General features: G+C 41.0%; 4 protein-coding genes across 7 annotated transcripts; 2 read left to right on the forward strand and 2 right to left on the reverse strand.

The window, feature by feature from the left end:
* Positions 1 to 4,088: 4,088 nt before the first annotated feature.
* On the forward strand, positions 4,089 to 8,018 carry myl12.1 (myosin, light chain 12-1). The gene is made up of 4 exons (XM_080489469.1): positions 4,089 to 4,388; positions 5,807 to 6,009; positions 6,500 to 6,661; positions 6,875 to 8,018. The coding sequence occupies exons 2-4, from the start codon at positions 5,826 to 5,828 to the stop codon at positions 7,045 to 7,047; spliced, it is 519 nt and encodes a 172-aa protein (XP_080345595.1). The 5' UTR covers positions 4,089 to 4,388; positions 5,807 to 5,825; the 3' UTR covers positions 7,048 to 8,018.
* A 1,347-nt stretch (positions 8,019 to 9,365) lies between these two features.
* On the forward strand, positions 9,366 to 12,446 carry fastkd3 (FAST kinase domains 3). 4 transcript variants are annotated; one of them, XM_080489338.1, is made up of 7 exons: positions 9,366 to 9,445; positions 9,713 to 11,207; positions 11,293 to 11,369; positions 11,539 to 11,713; positions 11,785 to 11,854; positions 11,944 to 12,058; positions 12,209 to 12,446. In XM_080489338.1, exons 2-7 carry the CDS (start codon positions 9,743 to 9,745, stop codon positions 12,305 to 12,307), a joined length of 2,001 nt encoding a protein of 666 aa, XP_080345464.1. In that variant the 5' UTR covers positions 9,366 to 9,445; positions 9,713 to 9,742; the 3' UTR covers positions 12,308 to 12,446. The 4 variants fall into 4 exon arrangements, 3 of the variants coding, with proteins under 3 accessions (XP_080345464.1, XP_080345463.1, XP_080345465.1); XM_080489337.1 differs by having other exon boundaries at positions 9,376 to 9,459; XM_080489339.1 differs by having other exon boundaries at positions 9,384 to 9,590.
* A 38-nt stretch (positions 12,447 to 12,484) lies between these two features.
* LOC308125512 (charged multivesicular body protein 5-like) lies at positions 12,485 to 15,957 on the reverse strand. Its single transcript, XM_080489340.1, has 8 exons — positions 15,786 to 15,957; positions 14,617 to 14,721; positions 14,199 to 14,245; positions 14,025 to 14,118; positions 13,881 to 13,952; positions 13,596 to 13,704; positions 12,927 to 13,042; positions 12,485 to 12,829 (listed from the first exon to the last, which is right to left on the reverse strand). The coding sequence occupies exons 1-8, from the start codon at positions 15,852 to 15,854 to the stop codon at positions 12,782 to 12,784; spliced, it is 660 nt and encodes a 219-aa protein (XP_080345466.1). The 5' UTR covers positions 15,855 to 15,957; the 3' UTR covers positions 12,485 to 12,781.
* Positions 15,958 to 18,732: 2,775 nt separating this feature from the next.
* Positions 18,733 to 22,187, reverse strand: LOC308125918 (delta-type opioid receptor-like; the record flags this gene model as incomplete). Its single annotated transcript, XM_080489959.1, is given in 4 exon segments — positions 18,733 to 18,819; positions 18,823 to 19,346; positions 19,615 to 19,967; positions 21,940 to 22,187. Coding segments are annotated over 4 exon segments (1,212 nt in total).
* Positions 22,188 to 23,747: the final 1,560 nt, after the last annotated feature.

Raw genomic sequence — 23,747 nt, forward strand, 5'->3', positions numbered from 1 at the left:
TTCTCCCTGAGTATTTACCAGTTCCTTTAAACATCTGGGTGACTCTTCAGTGATCCAAGAAGACTCATTCTGGGTGTGGAGCCAGAGACAGAGGTTTAATGTTACACATTTATGAGTCCAGCTGCTGGACCAATATGCCTCAAAACCATCATATCAGTTCAACTAACAATGTCACACAACTGAATGAGTGCATGCTCACCCACAATAATGAAGTGCTTCAAGAACAATCAAACATCTAAATGCAGTGTTTCTTCTGCCTCCACTTGATCCACAGAGATTAGTTTCCCACCTAAACCACTGCAAGGAAGATACGTTTTCCACTGCACAGCATCTGATTCAGAACACCGTGAGGAAAAGGACACTCGCTGTTGGTTAAAAGCAGCTCAGCATTTAAGACCTTAATCCTCCCAGCAAATAGTAAACAAACTGGGCCAACTTGGACTGAACTCCACAGTCTGCAACCGGATATGGATCTTGTTATGTGCAAGTCAGCAACAATACATTTTCCACAATCTCACTGAGTGCTGAATCGTCAAAGGGATGTGTATAGAGCCCCCTTCTGTTCACCTTGACGACCCAGAACTTTTACTCAAGAAAAATAAAAAATCATCCACGTCATAAAGTATGTGGATGACACAGAAGTAGGTCTGATTAAATACAATGAGGAGTGTACTAAGAGGGAGATGGTGAAGCTTTTATGTGACCTGTACAAACATAACAATCCAATTCTGAATGGTGAAAAAACAAAGAAGATGGTCTTTGACTTCACGAAGAGACAACTTGAAATAAACTGGATTTGTAACACCAAAACCAAAGTGTTTCACAAACATCTGAACACTCAAAACTGCTTCCAATCAGTCATCAATCTGTCCATCCATTTTCTATACTGCTTTGTCCAGTTTGGGGTCGAGGAGCGCTGGAGCCAATCTCAGCTCAGGGGAAGGTGGGATAGACTCCAGAATGGGTCGGAAGTTCATCACAGAGCAAACACAGAAACTGACATCCACAAAGCCCTACTGGCATTTACGGTCATTGATTAATGTCTTTTGAACGTGGGAGGAAACCACCCCACATACCCCCATCTCCATGTAACAACAAGAAGAACAGGAAAACGATATGACTTAACAATGCAGGTGAGCGTGGACAAGTAGAGGGGAAACACTATCACTTGGAATGCTCAGCAAGGGGAGTCTATCACCACCTCTGACAACCCAGGCGCCAAACAAGAAGCTACATCCCAACCCCAGACAAGGGAAAGAGACCAGCGTCACCACCAAAAGGGAATGTCTGGACCTCCCAACTAGTAGATAATGGGCCATTGCCACAGTAGCCAGAACGAAGACATAACAATAACACCTAAGAGCATCACAATGGTGAAAAATACCTTTTGCCTTTCTAATAATGGAACCCAATCTCAGTGGAAATACATCCAGAGAAATGGGCAGGGGTTCTAAGCGAGAGCCCTGTGGAACCCCATATGTTAGAAGAGATCATCTCTTGTTTCTGAGACAACTTGCACTATTACAACAAGGCGGGATATCCCCATTGGTTGATCCTTTCAGAAAAAGGTTCTCTTCTTGAATGATAAGCAGTAGCTCAAAACGGGGCAGGTTGTTCCAGTGCAGTACATTATATGAGCACTTCAAAAATGTCATGATGAGGATGTAAAAAGATCCAAACAAAAGGACAGAATAAGTTTTCATTGAGAATGAAATGTTAGTAATAGTAAGAAGTCATGGGACACACAAACTAAATCCAACCACAATATTCAAATTACACGCCCTCTTACAGCATGTTCTGAAAATGATTATATCTCTTGTATTTCTGATTTATGATAGAAATCAACATTTTGCTGATCATGTCTTTATATATTTGTCTTGCAATAAACTCATGATGCTGATGGTGCTTTCTTGTTTTTGGCACATGATGCCATAAAGGCGTATGTTCTTTTACCAATAAGTCGATGCATCTACCTTCTATCCAACTCTGGAGCTGATCAGAGGGTAACATCACAGGTAGAGTTGTTTAGTTTAAGTGGGTATGTAAGGACATTAGCAAAATGCATCATAACCTTTTTATAACAAATATGGCAAAAATTATCTTTACTGTGCTCTTTATTCCTTTCAATAGTCTACATGTGAATATGTATGAGTGTAAATATAAGTTTGATGTTAGTTTAAACTGCATGCTTGCTGTGTGGAAGGTGAATGTGTATTCTATAGCCTGTAGTTTGTTAAAAATGTGTTTGAAGTTGTGTAGAAGTGACTTTGTTCGCAAAATTTACAAAAATGTGTACATGCCACTGTGCCCCGCTATATTTGGAGAGTATCATAAGCCACAGAAGTCATTTGAACGGTTCTGGCTTTGCCAGTATCCACAGTGAGATGTACTGTGCGGGGTCATCTAAACTTTACTTTTTATTACAGAGAACACAGCTGTGTTGTTTTTGTCTGTCAGCTGCTCAATAATCCAGTGGATCTCTATGACAGCCTTCAACTCTGCACTGCAAAGTATTGTTCACCTTTTCCCACTATCTCAGGAAGGGTTTGGAGGCAGTCAGCTGACTGATTGTCACTCATTGTTTGATAATGAAAAGTATTTATCATATTTTTTCCAAACAGGAAGTGATTCTACTGACTCCCCCTCTCTTAAACTTGGCTTAAATACAGATTCCTGTGTTGACAGTAGTTTAAAGACCTCAGCTATTTCAGGCATTTCAACTGTCTAGAAGGGATCTATGGAGACTATCTATGTCGTTTTTAGCTTTGACGCCATGTGTTAGGGATATATGAAGTTAGACACGTTTGTTGAGTTAGAAAATAGAACGGAGTTACATGTGATAACCAAAACTATTACTTACCTAGACAGAGATGGTGTCAACACTGCTCTGCCTGTTAGAATAAAATAGAATATAAAAAGTTTATTTAATCCCAACGGGAAATTCCTGTTTTAGATGCATATCTGCTTTAACACGCCGAAATCTAAAAAACAGTATTCTGACAAAATGTAAAGTTTCATGTGAAACTGGCACCCTCTCGCGGTTACAATGAGGACTACAATATCTAATAAAACTGATTAATCATAGTACTGCTGTATATTAGTCTCACTGTTTTAAAGGTTACCAATAAAGAAACAACATGGTAGAATAATGCAAAGATTTCGAGTAGAATGATTGTAATTGTGGCAGTTTATTCAGTTTTTCCAGAAATATGTCAAACTTAAACATGAAAAGCTTAAGATAAAGTTTTTTGTTAGCATATTTACAGTTAATGAAATTAATTCATGAAACTGTGTATTCAGGTTCAATTCCATTTTGTCATGCAATATGCATCACTGTATTATTTCCTTTCCTTATCCTTGTTAATTCACAATGATAACCCAAGGAAGAGTTTTGGAATTGAACCTTATATCATAACACATCATTAATACAATTTTCAGTTTCTAGAAGGTCCATATTGTTTGACTCCAGTCATTTCAATGAGAACAAATACCACGAATAGCTATAAATACTGTAGTTCAAATAGTTCAGTGTGATAGTGATGTGAGAGACAGCTGGGCCTTGTTTTAACCTGTGACTCAACAGTTCCATGTATTGTTTTTGAGGTCCTGCAGCAGTCAGGCTCTGCTTACAGCAATGGCCACAGTGCCAAATGTCGTCTACTATCAGAAACTATAATTATCCAGCCTGAAACGATTTATTTCCTTTGTTGTTTTGGTTGTAGTCAAGTGAATGAGCCTCCTCTGATGTGTTTTAAAACTTTACTGAAACAAGTCAGAGCATGACTGGAATTTGATTCTTAATTCTAGTTTAATTCCGACCTGAAAGGTAAACAATTAAAAGTTGCATAAAGGGTTTGACTTGTTATTTCTACTTTATACACAACTGTAACAAAATAATAATCAATTTAAATGATTTGTTCTGTTTGATCTGAATGAAGACAACGCCCATTCCCCCCAGGGATCATTTTAACTTCACCTTACATGAGGAGGACAATTCCAGGGAGGATGTGCTCTCTCTTCCCTTAAAAGGGCATATCCAGGAATGTCAGCACAGGCAAAGGAGTGTTTATAGAAGCTACGATTGCTCCATTAAAGGGATGTTTGGATTAATCCTTTATTGTGCTCCCCAAGTAAAAGACAATCAGTGTTTGTTTTTTTTACATATATTACTTAGAAAGTCTCAAACGGGGTGTTTAGGTCATGAAAAGACACGGGCTATTTTTAAGATGAGTAATAATCATGTCATATCTGACGACCGCCCCTATTTTTCCGAGTTGGTTTGCTCTGGTGTTTTGCGAGGAACCCGTCAGTGTGATGAGGAAGTGAAGGGCGGTGGTTGAGAAAAGAAGCAGCATCGGGCTAGCTGACTATTTTCCGTTCGTTGTCAGGTAAGATCGTGCTTCAACATTGCTTCTTAGTTAGATACATTTTAAGAACGTTACTGCGTATACACAGGACAGTTGCCTTTAATATTGCATGTTTATGTCAAATACCCCGCCCCCAACTCTGCTTTTATTTTAGTCACATCGTAATGTTGAAAACACGGCTAACCTTTAGCTCCCGTGCTAACGAGTCCAGATGCAGTATAGATTACAGATTTAAGTCCTTCAAAGCGACCATCGAGCAGGTTTAAAGTAGATTCGTGTTGTCATTAGGTGAAAATATCCAAGTTTATTCCGGTATATTTACCAGCTGCTCGTCACTGAAATGTTTGTGAGGTAGGCCGCAGGCGCTCAAACGTCGCAGACTCCTGATGATGGCGCTTCTGCTGGCTGACGTCAATTAAACCTCTGAAATTAAATGAGGAAAGCGCTTTTAAAGAAGTGCAAAATAGGCCTGGATCCGTTTAAGTGTTGACTCATTTATCTCTGTTTTCACAAATGTTGATTTTTGATCATTTTAGCTCTTGGTGGCCAGATCATTAAAATGAATATCTAAAGTTGTACCCCAATTATTGTATAGTTGGACTGCATTTCATACTTTAACCATTGACGGTCCCCTTAACTAACTGTTGTGAGCATTACTTGGTTGTAGTTTGGGTACGATTATTGCTCATTTTAACATTGAAGAAACTATTTATAATGATAAAATTAAAGTGCTTAGTACATCCTGTCTAATCTCATTGGTGTCCTGTATAATGTCTACGTGTATGGATGTATATACACTCATCGTTTAGGTTCTACTTTCTCTCCAAATTGACTCGATCAATGTTCCATGAGTGCATTACAGTGAAAGTGTCTCGTTAACATATAGATGTGAATGCAGGACAGCCTGCATTCAACACATGACCTGATAAGGGCATCTGTCCTCACATCAGTGAGTTTCCTGCCCTTAGTGAAGACAGCCAGCTGATCAAGCCCCTAAGATGTGGAACATTTCCATTTATAGCTCACTGAGGGACACCACTCGGGGGGATTCACTGCCAGAGAATTCAGTTGCCCAATCCCCGAGTTGTGGACATGACGAAATCTTATTTTCAGCAATAGCGTAGAGCCTACTTTACCTTTGATCAGATTGTTTCCTACTCTATCAAGAATTCTTCCCATATCTGCTTTCTTATGTAGCATCTGCTCATGTACTGAGTCGTCATTGTTAATAAGATGCCTGACCTGACTTTCTGTAATACTCTGATGATTATCTCATGAATAGTGTTTATTGCCTTCAATCGTGTGGTTTGTACACTTGTATTTTCCATGTTCTATTAGTAATAGACTTGATTTTGAAACTTTTACTGTTGCTTAATGTTCAACACTGTCGTCATCTGCCCCAACACTTCACTTAATTCATTATTTATTTCCAATTGCAGAAACTACTAAACACTCAAGATGTCGAGCAAAAAGGCAAAGGGAAAGACCACCAAGAAGCGCCCCCAGCGCGCTACCTCCAATGTCTTCGCCATGTTCGACCAGTCTCAGATTCAGGAGTTCAAGGAGGCTTTCAACATGATCGACCAGAACCGCGACGGGTTTGTTGACAAAGAGGACCTTCACGACATGCTCGCCTCACTGGGTGAGTACGAGTCCCAGAAACTGTTAACGTCAGCATGAGCTCAGAGCGTGTATGCTATGGCATGCTGTAAGCATGTGGGTGCGTCAACCTTTGGAAACTAGTTTTACCAGCAGGCATGTTTGCATTTTTCATTAGCTGCTAATGTCGCTTTGTCGCTAAACGCTTTCTCCTTAAAATTCCTTTCGGTTCAGAGAGGAATTTCACAGCTGGATGCAGTTGTTTCAAACGTCAGCTGTCTTTTTCACAGAACAGGAAATTTAATTGTGAAATGTTTTTTGTGGCTTGAATGGTGAATCTCCTCCACCTCACTCAGTTCTCTGACTGCTTTGCAATGTGTTACTTAAATGAAGGTTTAAGCTCATTGAGTTTTTGAAATGCTAAATGGGTAATAAATGTGCATATCTCAGAGCAGGCAAACTGTTTCCATAACGGTGAAAGTCTATAAATAACTTGGGCTATTAGTCAATTCTACCTTCTGATGTTCGTATAGGAAAGAATCCAACTGACGAATACCTGGAGGCCATGATGAACGAGGCTCCCGGACCCATCAACTTCACCATGTTCCTCACCATGTTTGGTGAGAAGCTGAATGGAACAGATCCCGAGGATGTGATTCGAAATGCTTTCGCCTGTTTTGATGAGGAGGGAACAGGTACATCTAATTTACTTTACTTACTGTTATAGAAAATTTCAGGACACTCAAGTGCTTGATGTATTAGACCAAAAATGTTTGGTTATTTTTTTTGTGACGTTGTGCACCTCTGCTGACGACGTTCTAAAGAAATGTTTGTGTTGAAGGTTTCTCCCAGAGATCGGCCTGGTGTTGATTAACGCTGTCTTTAAGCTTCTTTATCTGATCCGACAGGTTTCATTCAGGAAGATTACCTCAGAGAGCTGCTCACAACAATGGGTGACCGGTTTACGGATGAGGAGGTGGACGAGCTGTTCAGGGAGGCCCCCATCGACAAGAAGAGCAACTTCAACTATGTGGAGTTCACACGCATCCTAAAGCACGGAGCCAAGGATAAGGACGATTAAAGCACCATACCGGCATCCCCCCTCCCCCCCCCCGTGAATCCTCTCCGCCTGTCTCCCGTCAGCTAGACCACCGTGCTGCATATCTCAACCCCCCCCACAGTACAAACCCCACTTTAAACAAACCAAAGCAATAACTATCCAGTCTGTTTGCTGTGAACTTCCAGTGTTGCCAAAAGTACACATCTGCTGAGAAGAAGAAACGGGAGTGGCTTATTAAATGCTTTGTCATGTTCTGATGTTAAGTGGCATCACTTAGGAAGCTCTTAAGGGATAAGTCTTTGCAATCTATGTGATCGGGTTTAGCTGAATTTTTACATTTTATAATATAAACTTTTTAAATAAAGCCCTCTATCAAGTTGTATTTTGCTGTTTCCCTTCCATAAATGAAACTGAAAAACTTTTTTTATTTTTTTGTCTTTTTCTTTTGGAGGGTGTATAACAGGACTTGTGTGCCGTCCTGTGGAGTTTATCAAGTCTTGACAAGTCTGCTGTCTTTCAAAACAATTCATTCAACATGTGAGAACTCGTCCCAGCTGAATAGTTTCTTTTGGGTTCGAATGCGCCGATTTTAAAGGGACTTGTACAGAGTTATTTAGGGTAGTGTGTTGCAGGTGAAGTGAAAGCGAGAAGACGGTTGGTAATGTTTGAGGTGGCGATATCTAAGAGGTGAAGATTAAGCGCATGTTGTGCAACAAAAAAACGTTGCATAACAAAAGTGAGGGCAGTAAAAGATCGAACATGCATGATAAAGCTGAAGAAAAGTTTACTCAGTTCTCTCATAGGACCTCAGTTTAGCCTCTAATAGTTTTTGTTTTGTCATATTTCAGAAATGCAAACCGAGAGTATTACCTGTCCTGATTCAATGTAGATATGCTGTATCCCTAATGACTTAGGATTTCTGGGGACAGTGTGGCCACTGAGGTTTCCTTTCAGGAATATAATGGAATCAATAAATTAATGATCAATGATGACACATTGTATTTATTCTATCCTGCTTCTATACTACTTTATCGGCCGTGGTCATGAAGGGCTGGAAACAAATCCGGCTCTCAGGTCAAGGCAGGGTGATACACATGTTCCCTCCCATGACTGGATTGGAATCCTGAAATAACTTGGAAAGCACAAAACGGTTTTATTCGGCCATGGGGTTAAACGAATACCTGGAGATTATGCAAACTCAAAAAGACCTCCAAGCTCTGGCTCAAACTGGAGACGTTCTCGATGTGTGTTGACAAACCTGAAATGACAGACTTATCCACATGAAATACTTCTATAACTGCATTTGTATTACATATGGAATTCTTGAACAACCTTTTGTGTATCCTTTCTAGTAAACACTCATGAAACCTATGCATACAAATAGATAATAAATATGAGAGTGGTATTTTTCCAAGTAAAGTGAGTGTGAATAATAAATAGGGTGACAGAAAAAAAAACTTTTCTATAAAGATAATCAAGTTACCAAGTTTTCTTTCTTTTAATCGCACTGCAAGTTTTATTATTATTATTTTTAGTAGTAGTAGTAGTAGTATTGCATGCATTGTACCACAGAAATTTGTGGTCCAGTGTTTTCATTTTATACTATCACAAAACAGGTTTGTTGTTTCAATTTAAATTTTGCTAGAGAGCAATTTGGATTTTCAAAAAGGTTATTGTATTTCATCCTGGTCACATGGACGGACATAATTAGATCAAAACGACATTGATGGAGCCTTTTGAAGGAGTGGAGAGAGAGAGAGAGAGAGAGAGAGAGAGAGCACCTGTTCAATTGTAATGTCCAAAAATTAACCAGATAATGATGGAGGACGGTAGAAGAGTTGTTTGCATCATTATGAGCCGACCTGGATGAATAAATCGATATATGTTTATTTATTTATTCTTTTAATGGACTGCTTTGTTTCCTGAAACATAGAAACGTCGAGATTGTGTTGACAACAGCGCCCTCTACGGTCCCAGTTAATATTTACTATTGCACGGTGTTGCATTCAAGTGCAGCAGGAAATATTCTACATCCGGTGTAAACTCGGGCCGCTTTTCTAAAGTGAACAAGGTATTTAATACGATATCGCTGTGTGAGAGACACAACAATGACAGCTGTTCACAAAAATTATGTTTACTCTGAATATCTGTACAGATTTGCAAGATTGTGGGTGGAGATGTGTGGTTTAGCTGCGCTCATTAGAAAAAAAAAAGTTGTATTTGTTCTTCACTAGTTCCATGTTTTCCATTTGCACTCCATTTTGGAGATTTTTTTTATTTATATTTTTTTAGGTTTTAAAAGTATAAACAATCAGATTTCTGAGGGGCCATGAACGTCTCGCGCCGGTTACGGAACCATGCTGGAGAACGTCGTAACAGGATAGCTGCTTTGAGCGCTTTCCACCCTTAAAGGCTCCTGGTATGACATTTACTGTTTGTCTTATTATATTCAGTGTGAATTTCAGTTTCCGATTCACAGTGGTTGTGTTTTCACAACTACTCAGCCCCCAGGAGTTAGCTGTTAAGATGCTAATGGGAAGCGGCTAACGTTAGCATCTCTCAAGGTTGGTTAGTTAACAGGAGAGTTACGAAGGAGAAGCACGTTGCTGTTACTGCTTTAGCTTTATTATATGTTTACCTGTATTTTTCTACGTGTTGATTCGTTTCCTCTTATTTTCCTGCTCAGCCTGAGCTACGGAGTCGTGGACCAGGGGTTATGGCTCTGAAGCTGACCCAGAGACTTCCCCTGCTGGGCCACTTAAGGATCCAGTGTCGCCCTGCAGGAGTTATTCGTCCCTCCAGGCTCCAGATCACCAGCACTGCGGCTCATTCTACGTGTGTTGCCTGTCTATGCACATCAGCCAGTCGGTGCATCCGCATCCAGGGCTGCCTGAAGCTCCAGCCGGACTGCAGGATCAACAGGAGCCTGACCACCATCGTCAGAGAGCCGTTCTTTGTCGCCAGCAACTCCGTGGGACTCCACAGAGACTCTGTTCCCCGTTTCTGTCTGACTCTGCTGCACCAGCCCACGGCTGAGGAGGAACACAGCTTCCTACAGCATCTGGAGGCCTGCTCCTCTTCCAGGAAGGTTTTCAAGCTGCTGTGCTCAGTGGAGACTCTGACTGACACCATGGCTGCAGCAGCACTGCATCGTGTGGCTGATTTGGAGCAGGAAGGCGAAGCTCTTCAAGATCCAACAGTGCTCGAAAAAGACACCATCAGGGCACTGTGCTACCAGCTGGAGCAGGATTCCAGGTTGTTGACGGATGCCGGGCTGGTGTCAGCTCTCCTGGCCTGCACGCGCCTCTACTTGGATCCCTGGAGTCCGCTGATGGTGCGGCTGGTGACGGAGAGTCAACTCAGACTTGATCGTGGTGAGATGAGCATAGATCAGTTGTGTACCTTGGGGCAGGCAATGCTGGCCATGCAGGGGCCAGATTGTGTGATGCTACAGCAGGTGATGGAGCAGATTCAGAGGCTGCAGCCCACTCAGTGGAGCCTTGCAGAGCTTGTGTCTGTTTACAGACTTCTGCAAGGTAGTGCAGCTGATGACAGGAAATACAGGGACCTGCTGAACTGCATGCACACCCACGCTGTGACTGTCACCTCCCGCATGGATCCTACTGCTGTCAGCGGGCTGCTGAGCGCTCTGGTCACCCTGAATCAAACGCAGGCCATGCCTCTGGTGATCAGTCTCTGTAAGCAGGCTGTAAGGCACGTACCTCACTTCACAGATGAGGAGCTCACTCACGTACTCAGTGCATTGATGCACTTTGGTCACAGTGATCAATATTTTGTGAAAGCAATGGAAATACATATTCCCACAGTGGCCTTCACTTCCCATCCAGAGACAATATCCAAAGTGATGCAGTTTTTAGGCCGGAGGAGAATCCTGTCGCCGACCATCTTTGATGCCGTTGCGGAGAGCTTCGTGTACCGAGCAGACGACTACAGCACCAGCCAGGTGGCGAGGCAGATCGCGGCTTTTGGGAAGCTGGGATACCTCCCACCCAATGCAGCCAAGCTGTTCAGGAAAGTAGAAATCATCCTGCACACACGTTTTTCACACTTCCAGCCACAGACGCTGGTCAGCCTGCTTCACTCCTGCATCCTGGTGAAGCGGTTCCCGGTCAACTTTGTTTCCAAAGTTTTCAACAGCTATTTCCTGCAGCAGCTCCAAGGTAAAGTGTGCTGCCAGCTTCAAAACTCCGGGCATGTAAGAACCAACAAGAAGATGCTGATGCTGTTGAATGTGTTGTGTTGCAGAGCAGGGTATGAGAATCAACCGAGGCATGCTGACTCAGCTCCACATGACTATGATGTTGGAGTGTCCCTTTTATTTGGTAGAGTATTAAAAACACAAGAAAAGTTGAATCAACCTAAAAGTGAATGTTCATTCAAAGCCTGCTACTAGTAGACTTGTTTACCTTTCAATTTAAAAACAGAATTATTGGTAATTTTTCTGTATGTATCCTCAGTATTAAACACCATACTCTGTTTCTGTCTTATTAGGGTCCCAAGCTCCCTCCAAAGTACTGCGTCAAGTCTTTTCTGTTCTTCGGCAGCTCACTGGAGACACCAGTCGACCCACATCTGTACAATTTGGTGAAAACCGGACTGGTTGATTTGCTCGGGGATCGTTCGTATTTTGCCTCTAAAGTTCTGACTCCGTACTGCTACACTCTTGGTAAGTTTTACTTTATCATTTAAATGTCGTTGGTATTGACCAGTATTGTAATTTTCAAGTTTCCGTTGCAGATGTGGAGATAAAACTTGATGAAGAGGGTAATGTGCTGCCTGCCAGTCACACTGATGACGTTTTCAAAAGGTAAATGATTATAGATGGGCAATCGTTGATGCGACAGTTGTCTTTTGGCTCTGGATGGTCAAGCAGACCGTTTTGTGTTCGTGGTGCAGGATGGCTCTTTGTATTGACGGACAAAAGAGGTTCGCCTGGAACATGAAGCAGCTGCTCGGAAAAGAGGCCATCAAGCAACGTCATCTGAGGCTCCTGAGATACGAAGTCATTCAGGTCAGACTTTCATCTTCACTTTTAAGACGCTTAAGAGTTATCATGTGGTTCTCTGTCTGCTTTTTATACATTCAGTCATTTAATCTACATAAACTTGACGACTTAAGTTAAAACTTTTGAAAATAACAGATTGTCTGCGTTTTCTTGTAGATTCCCTTCTATGAATTTGAAAAACTACAGTCCAAGACTGGCATGGTGGAGTATCTGCATAAAAAAATCTTCCCTCACACATACAGACTGAGCTGGTGACACGAACAGACTGTTGTTGGAATGTTGACTTCTTTGCAACGAAAACAAATCTATTTATTTTTTTGCCAAATGAATGTTTAAAGTTATTACCGTTGAAACGCCCCATAAATAACTTTGACAAATAAAACAACTTTTGTACAAAACCCGACGTTTCAGTGACTTGAGTATCAGCCTCAGTTCAGTGTTTGAAAAATATATAATTTATTTGGTTCTTTGCTGCAGAAACTGTACAAAGGTAAGAAAATCCCTAATTCCAGAAGCCACTTCAAACACTGGGATACAAGCTCCGTCATGAAGAATGAAAATCACCGTTAAAAATTATGTCATGTCAGTTTCTATCGTTGATTAGATAAAGAACACTTCGGTTTTTTTGTTGCTGCGCTTGAAGACCGGAGTGTCAGCTGGATACATGGGAGGAAAAAAAAAAAGCTATGGTACATATAAAATGAGCAACCTCTTCTGATTGCTCCTTTGCTAAGCTGGAATCTGAGGAAGGCCAAACTCGTCCACCATAACATCACCCTGAAACACGCAGAGAAAAAAAAAACATGTTAAGAAAAGTAATCTGAGCATAGATGAGAAAATTCTGATGGATCTGGAATCTGAAGCTCTGAAGTACCCTGCTGGTGGACTTCTCGCCGGGCAGGCCCTCTGGGATGGAGGGAGCAGACGAGGCCTCGTCCAGGTACGAACTGTCCTCATCCAGCAAGAACTCGTCTCCCAGAGCATTCAGCTCTGCGAACAGTTTAACAGGGAAAATGTCAATTTACCACCTCGAAGCTATAAAATCCAGCCACCCAGACCTCTTACAGCTTCAACCAGCTCTGGTGCTGAAGCCGTGTTTACAGTGGCGGGTCATCAGTCCGTCATGGCTAACCCAGGAACAAGCACACATTTACATCTATAGACAATTCAGGGCCTCCGCTCATTTGATTTTAAGTTGGTGTGTGTGTATGTGGCTTTTTTGCCTGGCACTTTCCTCTCCAGCCCTCCACACACTTATTAGAGCTAATTAACTTTAAAATGGCACAACTTATGAGTGTATGCGATTGTCTCAATGTCATGCAAGATAGGCTTCATCCCCACCTTAAAAGGAAACCATAACATCGCACACGCTAGAATCTGGAGCAGAAATGTCACTGCTTGGAAGAGTCTACCTTCTTATGTTAAAGAAAATTGACATTTCAGTCAGCACTTGGCTTCACGGTCGTGTTTTGGTAAGTGAGATATGTCTGCCTCTGTTCTTGTGTTGTATAATATGAATGAAACATATCAGCTTTCTGCTGACCTGCTTCCAGGTCGTCATCATCGATCTCGGGCGTGCCGTAGCTTCTGCTCAGCGCGTCCTGGATCTCATTTGCGTCCTCCATCATGTCCTCCAGCTGATCTTGGATGTTCTAAATTATTCAAGAGAAATAAGAAGATGCACACATTTGTCCCGAGGAATCCCCGATGTTTCATTATACATGAAGGCTGAAGATGAAACTATGAACTGGATTTGTTGAATTAACCATAATTACAAGTAACAATCGCAATAGGTGTTGCCAAGTTGTCATGGTGGTGAAACACATACGTCCACTTTGTTGATGTCCACTTTCTTGTACGCTTTCTTCATTTCTTTGAGGCCGACTTGCATTGCATCAACCTGAAAAACAACCCGACATTAGAACCAAAACAGATTTCTGGAGGAGATTTTTATCTTTTCCATGAGTCTTACTGTAGTTTTAGTGTCCTTCAGGTTTTGGATTGTGTAGTTTGCTTGTTCCATGTTGAACGACTGCTGCATGAGGTTATCTCTCTGGCCTTCATACCTGGACGATACCATATAGTTCGAAACCTTTATGCTTCAACCTGTTCAATTTAACTCAGTCTGGAAAGGAATTCTACTTACATTCTCTTCTGCTTCAACACCCTCATCGCCTTCTGTTTCACCATGTTCTAGTGAAAATAGAAAGGTTAGGAATACATATTTAATAGACAAGGAACTTAAAGATAAATATGAAGAATGCATGACTTTTAGGGTTTTTTATTTCAAAAAGGATTATTTTAAGAGTATTTCAGAATGATGCTTTTGTGTTAAGAGTAAAATCAGTTGAATAAAAAAATGTCTTGTTCAAACACTCGTCAGTATTTTTGACAATAAAAAATATGATTTAGTTTTTAAGGGACCACATTGGTATTATCAAAATAAAAATAACTCAATGAGTAACAGTAGCTTGAACATTGATGCTGTACATTTAGTAAAAATCCTTAAAAAAATAAAAAGCTAAGCTCTGAGTAAAAAAACAGAACTGGACAGTAAAAGTTACCTTTGAAGGTCCATCTCTCATCTTTTTCATCTGATCCTTGTACTTCACAAGCTCGGCGTCCAGTCTGGCGATTTTCTTGTCTATGGACTCGGCTCGAGAGTCGACCTTGAATCATGAAACAGAAAACAGGATATTACCTTTGGTTTGACTATTGACCGTTTATAAACTTTATAGGATGGTTCTCATCAAGGCTGTTTTGACTCAATGTCATCAAGTCTCATAATAACCTCACTAACTGTAACCTGTAATATTTAATATATTTTACTAACAAACAAAACAAAAAAAAATTGGGCCATACCCAGACAATGCCACAAAAGATATACAGTGAAAATATTAGTGTTCGTACACCAATACTGCACATTTTTGGATAAACCATTTAGAATCAGTTAAGAGTTGAATCAACTCTTCAGTTTTATTCAATTCATGGATGCTGATAACATAATGAGCGCCTCTTTATTACAGGTAAAGTAGCCTAATGCTGGTTTATAAAGTAAAATTAAACAATACAATTAAACCCTGGGACAAAATAGACAAACTGCAGCATGTCTCATTAACCAAACATTGATGATATTCCGAATGTGTTACAAGACTAACAAATCCATTTAAAACTGTTGAAATAACTTTCACTAAAATCAGCACAATTCACTAACAATCTCAGCTGTGAAAATAGTGTAATATGTTTTGTCAAATTCGTTTCATTGGATGTTTTTAGAGAGTTGTTTAGTCTCTTTTTTACTCCCTGAGCTGAGGTTCTTCTGAAGAAATCTCTCAATCATACACAGATATACATTGAGGGCCAATTGATGCCCATTAAACATTCCAAAGCCCTTCTTCCTCCTGCCAGGTCGCTGAGAATAGTTCTGCCCAGAGAACCAGTAAAACAGGTTGAAGTCAGTGACAATACGTCATATGGAGCTCACATGCTGATTCACAAGCTGAACAAAAGCACGTTTTGTTTTGAGTCATGTGTTAAACTCCGCTCTGTCAGTCACACAGAACATTATATAGGTAGCAAACTCTTCATATATCCATCACGGGGCTTGTTTATTGTGACAGAATCTCAGTTAAAAGTGTGCTAAAGATCATACTGTATTCAACACCCGAGAGAAGGAATCCATCTTTGTTTACTTTGTTCGACTGACAAAAAGTGAAGTTAAGATGATACTTACATTCCCAATGCAGTCCGACAGGTTCGGTGGCGGAACCTTTCCTCTACCTTTGCCGAATAAACGATTCATTTTGAGAAACTTAAAACTTTAGAGTGTAGAAAAACAGCGACGCTGACGAACCCGCTGAGTCCACCGAAACAAATCACACCCGGAAGAGCCTCAGAGGTGACGTAAGATGGGGTCACGTGATCACACGGCCACGCCCCTCCAGGCCGTTTGCACGGTTTGTTTAGTTTTTTACTTCCTGCTTCAGTTAAACCTTAGAAACATCTGAAGGACGAATCAGTGGAAACCACATTCACCTGAGCTCAATTGTGAACTTCATGGCAAACACTGTGCATACTTATGTACATGTGACTTATTAGTTTGTTCTATTTTTATTCTTTTTGATCTTTATTACCATTATGCGGTATTGTGGGTACAATATGGTGGTTGGGAAAAAAAAGTTAATCCATTTTGGAATAAGGCTGTAACATAACAAAATGTGGAAAAGGTGAAATGCTGTGAATACTTTCCGAGTGAACCATAATGAAGTAGATTACATGGTGAGAACTGTACTTGAATTCGAGGCTATATGTTATGGTTTTACGTTTGTATTTTGTTTGTATACTATAATTACATTTTATACAATAATTAAAAATCTTGTGTTTTAATAGTCTAATCCACTATTTTGCCCACACTTTGATGTATTTTCATTTATAACATCCCCCCCCCTTGTGTTTTAACCAGAGAATGTCTAATATCTCTTCTCCTATTAACACTTCAGCTGATGGCTGCTGAGAAGCTTCTGCTTGTGCCAAGTTATGTGATTGCAGCTATCAATCAATCAATCAATCAATCATTTGTCTTCCCTTTAACATTATTCTGGTAATTACACTCTTCTTCCTCTTGGGGGAGCAGCTGGTTTACAGTGAAATGATTAAGTACAGCGTCTCTGAGGTTACTGAGGTTTATATGAGACACTGTAAGGGCCTGCGTTTCATTTTCAAACAAGATATTTTCAAAGATAATGATGCAGAGCAAAGACAGAGATGTCTCTGGAGAGAGTAACCGTCTCTCTCTCTCTCTCTAAGTGCAAAGGCTTGTCTAAGCAAGAGAAAAGAATCAATGTGAATTTGTTAAACTTGCTTTAATATTAAGCACGTCACAGACGAGGATGTTTGGATCAATACACGTCCTGCTCAAATGACAGCAGACTAACGCCAATGTACAGCATCAGATTTAAACAGTCTGCACAGAAATGAGGGGAAAAAAACAGCAAACTCATTGGTCACAGTGTGTTTCCTTGAAATATCATATTTTATGTTCAGCCTTATGTCAGAGTTGTGCTTCACTAACTTTTATGCCTTTATACATGTTTTCAGCAGCTTTATAAAGCAAGTTATAAGTATCGGTAGCTCAAGTTTGTTCTTTAATATAATAGATTACGTTATACAATGAATTTTATATATGTTTCAATAATACAGAGTATATTTGCAGTACATTCAAAATAAGAACACAGTCAATCCAGCAGTATGGTTGCTGATGTTACATTCACTATTTTAGCCATGGTGGTTGACATGCTACAAATAGTGGATAAAGATGTCTGTGCAAGGAGTCTTCTCTTATAATCTATACAAAATAAGGTATTATATACATACTGTACAGTTTTCAGACTAATGTGTATTTTGATAAGTGCACGACTTGCTAACCAGTTTAGTCTTCAAATTGCACAATAATGACACAATATTCCAGCAGGACGAGACACACGGTGGTAAAAACCACAAACTGCAACAAGTGATCATTCATTTTATGCAATTTAATTAGCAATGTATCTGTCTGGATACAGTTCCAGAGCTGATCAAGCTGATAAAGAGCCCTCTGTCAAATTGTAAATGCACGTTCAAGTCCAGGATTTCCCCCTTCGCTTTCCTCAATGATAAACTCGACGTTTCCTCTTTTATCCTCCTACTGACTCTTATGCAACTTCAAAGTCCCGTCACGCTGCGGTCAGTCAGCACTGTTCACACTCTTCTCAGAGGTAAAAAGTTATTTTTTTGGCACATTCCCCTTGGCAGTGATTCATGCAGCCACCACTGACACATCATGTAAATTAACAAAACAAATAAAGGCTTCTTTTGTACATTAAGTGCTTCTCAACCACACCCGGTAATCATTTCTTTTCCTTTCCGCTGTTATGTTATCCTGGACTATTAAAGGCACCAATGGCAATAGAACAAAAAAAGAAGAAAAAAAAGGATTTCAGAGAGACACAAAACAGGACATTTGTCCATTTCTCTGAACATAGTTCCCAAAGAAAATCCATACATGCAAAGGAAGAATTTGTAAAGTTCATCCAGATAGCCTAAACAGGATTTGAACCAGCGACACCTGCTGTGCAGCAAGAGTGTTAACCAGTTCATTTTACTGCTTCTTCAAACTTCACTGCTTAGTCCATCCTCTGTTGTATACTGCTTGTGCACTCCAGATTGAAGTTTGAACATCACAACTTGAATTTTGGACCAGGATTATCTTCCAGATTATGTATCATGCTCGTAGGCGCTTTCCCTTAACTTAACTTTATTTCATAATGAACATTCCTGCATCCACAGATGAACGTGAACTCAGTTGTCTTGTGTGAAACAAACACACCGTTTTGAGGGCTGAAGCTCAAACATTCAACCAGTGGAACAAGAACAAAATTGCAGTTTTGATTAAATGGGGTGTTGCAGATTTTCTTTGTCATTCCTAATGTAAGTCGGCTGGTACGAAGTAAAAGGTGTAAACATTCAAACTGAGGAGAATAAAGTACCTGTTGTACAGACAAGCTATGAGTGGATTCATTTTGAATTTAGAATACAATTCATATATATATACTGTATATATATATATATATATATATTATTTTTTTTTAAATCAAGTGATCATGAGAATACACATCAATGGTTGTAAGAGTCGCAATTACAGTCTACATTGTTGATGTGATGTGGGTTAAGCCCAGGTCGTGTGAGTCTTCTTTTCCAATGTGAGATATTGATGACAGTTCCACTGCTAGTCATTTTGGCCTTCTGGTCCTGTCCGGGTTCTTCAGGGTCACGGCCTCTTGGACGCTGCTGGGAAGCTTTTTACTCCCTGACCCCTTCTCCCCCTTCAGTCTGGACGACAGACAGAAGTCCCTGAAGCAGCGTTTGAAGTTCTCATCCAGAAAGGCGTAGAGGACCGGGTTGAGGCTGCTGTTGGTGTAGCCCAGAGCCACGCAGAAGAAGTAGGCGGCCATGATGGCGGTGGTTTCAGGCACGCTCACCAGAGCCTTGACCAGGATGAAGATGTGAATGGGCGTCCAGCAGACCACGAACACAGCCACCACGACCACCACCAGCCTCGTGATGCGGCGCAGGTTGCGGTCTTTCTCGCGCGAGCCGGATAACATCCGAACGCTCTTCAGCCTCAGGACCATGAGGGAGTAGCACACGGTGATGATGAGCACCGGCACAACGAAGGCAAAGACAAACACGCATATCTTCATCAGGGTGTCCCAGTACGCATACGGCTCTGGGAACTGTAAGGCACACTCCGTTATGTCTGGGAAAGAAGAGAGTGAAGAAAAAGTGTGTTTAATGACAGAATGCATTTTAAAAGAAATAAGACTCCACTCTGCACCTTTCTGCTTTCAATTTATCAAACTGTCATAGTTTTACTCTAAACTCTTTTCTTACATCATCTATATACATAATTGAAAATGTTTCTCTGACAGCTGGACTTGCTAAAATACATTTTATGCTTTTAAAAATCTACAGTGCTCAGAGGCTTTGGCTTTTTATTTCAGGAGTCGGTGAAAGAACCTCCTCACCGCTGTTTGTCTGCGTGCCCCCCAGAACAAAAGCCGGTATCCCCGCAGCTGAAGACAACATCCAGATGCACACATTGATCATCTTGGCTTTGACGGGCGTGCGGAAATCCAGGGCTTTAACCGGATGGCACACGGCCACGTAGCGGTCCACACTCATCATGGTGAGAGTGAAGATGCTGGTGAACATGTTGTAGTAGTCGATGGAGATGAAGACCTTGCAGACCACCTCACCGAAGGGCCAAGTGTTCAGAAGGTAGTCCGTGCTCTGGAAGGGCATCGTGGTGGTGACAAGTGCGTCGGCCAGCGCCAGGTTGAAAATGTAAATGTTTGTGGCCGTCTTCATCTTTGTGTACCTGTTAAACATGCAGAACACAAAGCTGCTTTGTAATTACAGAGAGAAGAAACGTGGCCGGAGCCAGCCGTCCACGCTGACTGCCTCGGCAGCCATTTATTTCTTCTCTGGCTCAGTCCAAGATCTTTCTCCTGCTCTCATTTTGAATTCAACATTTTCCATTAGTCCACAAAGCTCTCTCAAATCCATAATACCCCCCCCCCCCCCCCCCCCACCCACCCCTGAATTGCATCTCATTGTTATGCGTAGAAGGCAGCCAGTTTGCTTAAATATTGTTATATTGTGACATCAGTTTTTATACGGTGACACGGGTTTAATTTATATATATGCATATGCTTTTCGTGTTTGTGCAGTTTTTAAACACTGAATTATTTGATTAAAAAAAAAAAAATGCACACATAAAAATAGCCCCTCCAGCAAGTTTGGAAGAATTTTGAGTGAACTTGGGTTCACTTTAACGCCACTAGGGGGAGATACTGCAAACTGGAAAACAATACTGACGCTGATCTGTGTGATGATTTGTTGAAGAATAATTGACTCCAAATGTCAAACAGACATGAAAGTAACAGGCTGAGATGTTTTGGAAGATGTTTTTCTTACTTCCAACAATGCAGATACTACTTCAACTATTTGGTGAAATAGATAACTTTACAGCATTATTATTATTTTACAAAACAATTTTTAAATCATTGAACTTGCCATAATCAAGAAAGAAAGGCAAAAACCTAACTTTGTGAGATAAATGTATAAATATGGCATAAATTGCTGAGTATGTGACATAAAAGTGGATAACACCTTGAGTATGTATTACTTTGAAAACTGACAAAAGACTGTTTATTTGTGCAATGCAAATGTATTAATAGTCCAATATTAGAGTTTATTATTCTTCATTATTTCTAACTAAGTAACTGCAGGTTGTTTATGTAATACAATCCCTGGTCAAATGCAAGTCCAATAAAATTACTTTTCAGTTCTGTCCGTCTTTGTTGAATTGATGTACATTCAACAGCTCAGACTGTTCACCTAGTGCTGCAGGAGAAATTAAAACATAAAGCTCTGGTCAAAAAAAGTCAAATAATGAGCAGAACAGTGGCAATTATAAGTCTGCATCAATTACAACTGATATTCAAAGTACCTGAAGCAGCAATAATGTGGGTAAAGCTATTGATTAGTGAAGCTTTAACAATAAAACCACCCAGACAGTGTGTCCTGCCCTGCTGAACACCTGTTTTGAGGCCAGTGTTAGATTTGTGAAATTCAACATTAGATCAAGATAAAAACCTATTTTCCCTTCAGCTGGATTGTCCTCAATGGGGCAACTACACAGTAGAACCAATTCTATTTTCTGGAAGTGAAGCTATAAAACAGGCATCATCTGACAGGCGAAGCAGTCAATCTGATTCCAGGTAATTGTTGTCTAAGGACCGGTGCACTGTGGATGGCTCTGCAGCATTTCACTTCACATCAAACCAAAATTTGTTGCTCTCACAGACCATAAATTATGCACAATGAGGTGCACGCCGGCTATCGGTTTGACGAAGCACCACTGGTTTCAACTGTAATTAATATCACACGCACAAGCCGTGGAGAATTTATGGAATATTGTTCTTGCATTTTGCAAGAGAGTTATTAGACGCATAAAACGTGCCACTTTGAAGCTTTCAGGTATGCTCCACAGCCACCGAAGGAGGGAGAATCACACGTGTTGCTGTAATTAAAGATGGATTGGAAATGACACCATCCAGGTTAACCCTGGCTTTACCAAAATGAAACATGCACAGCTGATGTGGACTGCGTTTCAGCTGGTCATGGCTTGTTTGTGTGTAAAAGGTCTTTAAACTGTAAGACCACATGGGCTAAAGGTCACTAGAAAGTCTTATTGACGTTTACAGAAGTCACAATGACTTTCTTTTATAACTCTCAGTCACCTGCACATGTTTGTTTTTCATATGGATTGAAGACTCTCCCTTTACCTGATGATCACATACATGACGAGACAGTTGCCAAGCAAGCCCACCACAAACACCACAGAGTACACTGCGGTGATGATGGGGATGATGGGAGACATGCCCTCCTGCTCCCAGCTGTCGTTGTCCTCGGTCCCATTGCGGCTGTCAGAGTATCCGGACACCCAAGCAGAAGAATTCACTGGACAGTCATCCAGCAGTGTGGACAGGCACTTGTTGTCTTCTTTGAAAATCTCAGACGGAATGTTGTCCATTTTTCTTTCGAATCCTGTTTGTTACGTTGTTGAAATATTAGAGAGAAGAAAAAAAAAAAAGCCTTTAGGGTGATAATTTTGATTGTTTAATTGAGTGAGAATGACATTCACAGACGCACTTAATTTCCAGTAAAAATAAGGGGAAAAAAGTCAATTAAATGTAATGTCAAAACATCAGAAAACACTCTTTTGCTCACTTGCAGATCATACAAAACATGCTCGGAAATAAACAAGTGCAGCTGGGGGGGAAAACGCGCACTGTAAAAACACGCATAGGATGCTCACCTCAATCACAGTCAGCGACGCACAGACTCTTTAAGTGTGTTTCTTCTGGAGAAAATCCCCCCGTATACAACAGTTCGGGTCGTATTTGGTTCGTTTTTAAGGTTTCAGCTCATCAAAGTTTGCGGACGCGTCTGAGCGCCTGAGAGGAGCAGCAGCAGCAGCAGCAGCAGCTTTGCGGACAGTCGTGCACACGCACTGATGGAGAGGAGCGCGCGCACATTCAGGCTAGACGGCCCCCACCCGCCACCCCCCATCGCATTCACAGGTACGCGCGCACATATTCACACGTGCATTCACCCAAAATGTGAGATGATAGAGCGACGACAGCAACCTGCAGAGCTTCCCACAATCATTATGCCACAGAGGAGAAACTGTTGAGCACCAGCCAGCAAGGCAACCCTGGTTTGTCTGTGTGGACTTTTCTCAAGACAACAACCAACCCCCCCCCCCCCCCCCCCCAAAAAAAATAAATCCAACAACAATCTCCATTGATGTGCACCTCAATGAACTTATATCTTCTGTTGTAACACATATTGCCAGTTTAACTTGATTGGAAACATATTGAGCTCAAGCTACAGAGCAACTTTCAACTGATATTCAGTGAGCCAGCGGCAAATGTAAGAGGCATGAATCTGGTGGGATTTAATCCTGGGTGGTTGCAATGATAAGGGGTCATAACCACACTCACTGAACACCGCACAGCACATTTCAGGGCATTTCTGGCTTATCCAGGGATAGAAAAGGGAGATGATGTATGAGCAAGGTCCAACAACGGCATGATTCAAAGCGCCCAGGTGATATCCAGAGCGATGCATCATTTCACCTCTGAATCTTTTTAGAAGGAAAAGTCTCTGATGGTAATGATTTTTCAGCTGTCTTATCACAGTGGACTAGTTTTCTTGAATTTTACAAAGTGTACTCATTTGACAGCCTCATTTTTCACCCTGCTTTAGAGTCCCTGTTGAAAGACTTGACTGCCAAGAGTTAAGGAAAAAGGTGACTTCTTTAAAGGGTTCATGCTCACCCTAACAGGAACTAAAACAATCTATATGTGTAGCCAAGGCAGTATTTGCCAGTATACCATCCACATTAAAAGTATGCTTGATAAATGTTCACATCCACAGAATAAATAAATTCATGGAGGTATGCTTGTCAAGGTGTTGTGAAGATTTTGCAGTTTTATTGATGACATTTTTCTTCATTGTATATACAGCTTAAGAAAAAGCGTCAGATACTACACCCCCCCCCCCCCCCCCGCCCCCTGGTATCTTACAA

This window comes from Lipophrys pholis (genome assembly GCF_963383615.2).
Source record: "Lipophrys pholis genome assembly, chromosome: 20".
Taxonomy (NCBI): domain Eukaryota; kingdom Metazoa; phylum Chordata; class Actinopteri; order Blenniiformes; family Blenniidae; genus Lipophrys; species Lipophrys pholis.

Bases quoted from the DNA above. Each gene is read 5' to 3' on its own strand.
- myl12.1 (XM_080489469.1), top strand. From the start codon at position 5,826: ATGTCGAGCAAAAAGGCAAAGGGAAAGACCACCAAGAAGCGCCCCCAG. The intron at 6,010-6,499 runs GTGAGTACGAGT...ATGTTCGTATAG, and splicing joins CGACATGCTCGCCTCACTGG to GAAAGAATCCAACTGACGAA. The intron at 6,662-6,874 runs GTACATCTAATT...CTGATCCGACAG, and splicing joins TTTTGATGAGGAGGGAACAG to GTTTCATTCAGGAAGATTAC.
- fastkd3 (XM_080489337.1), top strand. The intron at 11,370-11,538 runs GTAGAGTATTAA...CTGTCTTATTAG, and splicing joins TGGAGTGTCCCTTTTATTTG to GGTCCCAAGCTCCCTCCAAA. The intron at 11,714-11,784 runs GTAAGTTTTACT...TTTCCGTTGCAG, and splicing joins TCCGTACTGCTACACTCTTG to ATGTGGAGATAAAACTTGAT.
- LOC308125512 (XM_080489340.1), bottom strand. From the start codon at position 15,854: ATGAATCGTTTATTCGGCAAAGGTAGAGGAAAGGTTCCGCCACCGAAC. The intron at 14,246-14,616 runs GTAACTTTTACT...TATTTTCACTAG, and splicing joins TGAGAGATGGACCTTCAAAG to AACATGGTGAAACAGAAGGC. The intron at 13,705-13,880 runs GTATGTGTTTCA...TGAATAATTTAG, and splicing joins TGGACATCAACAAAGTGGAC to AACATCCAAGATCAGCTGGA.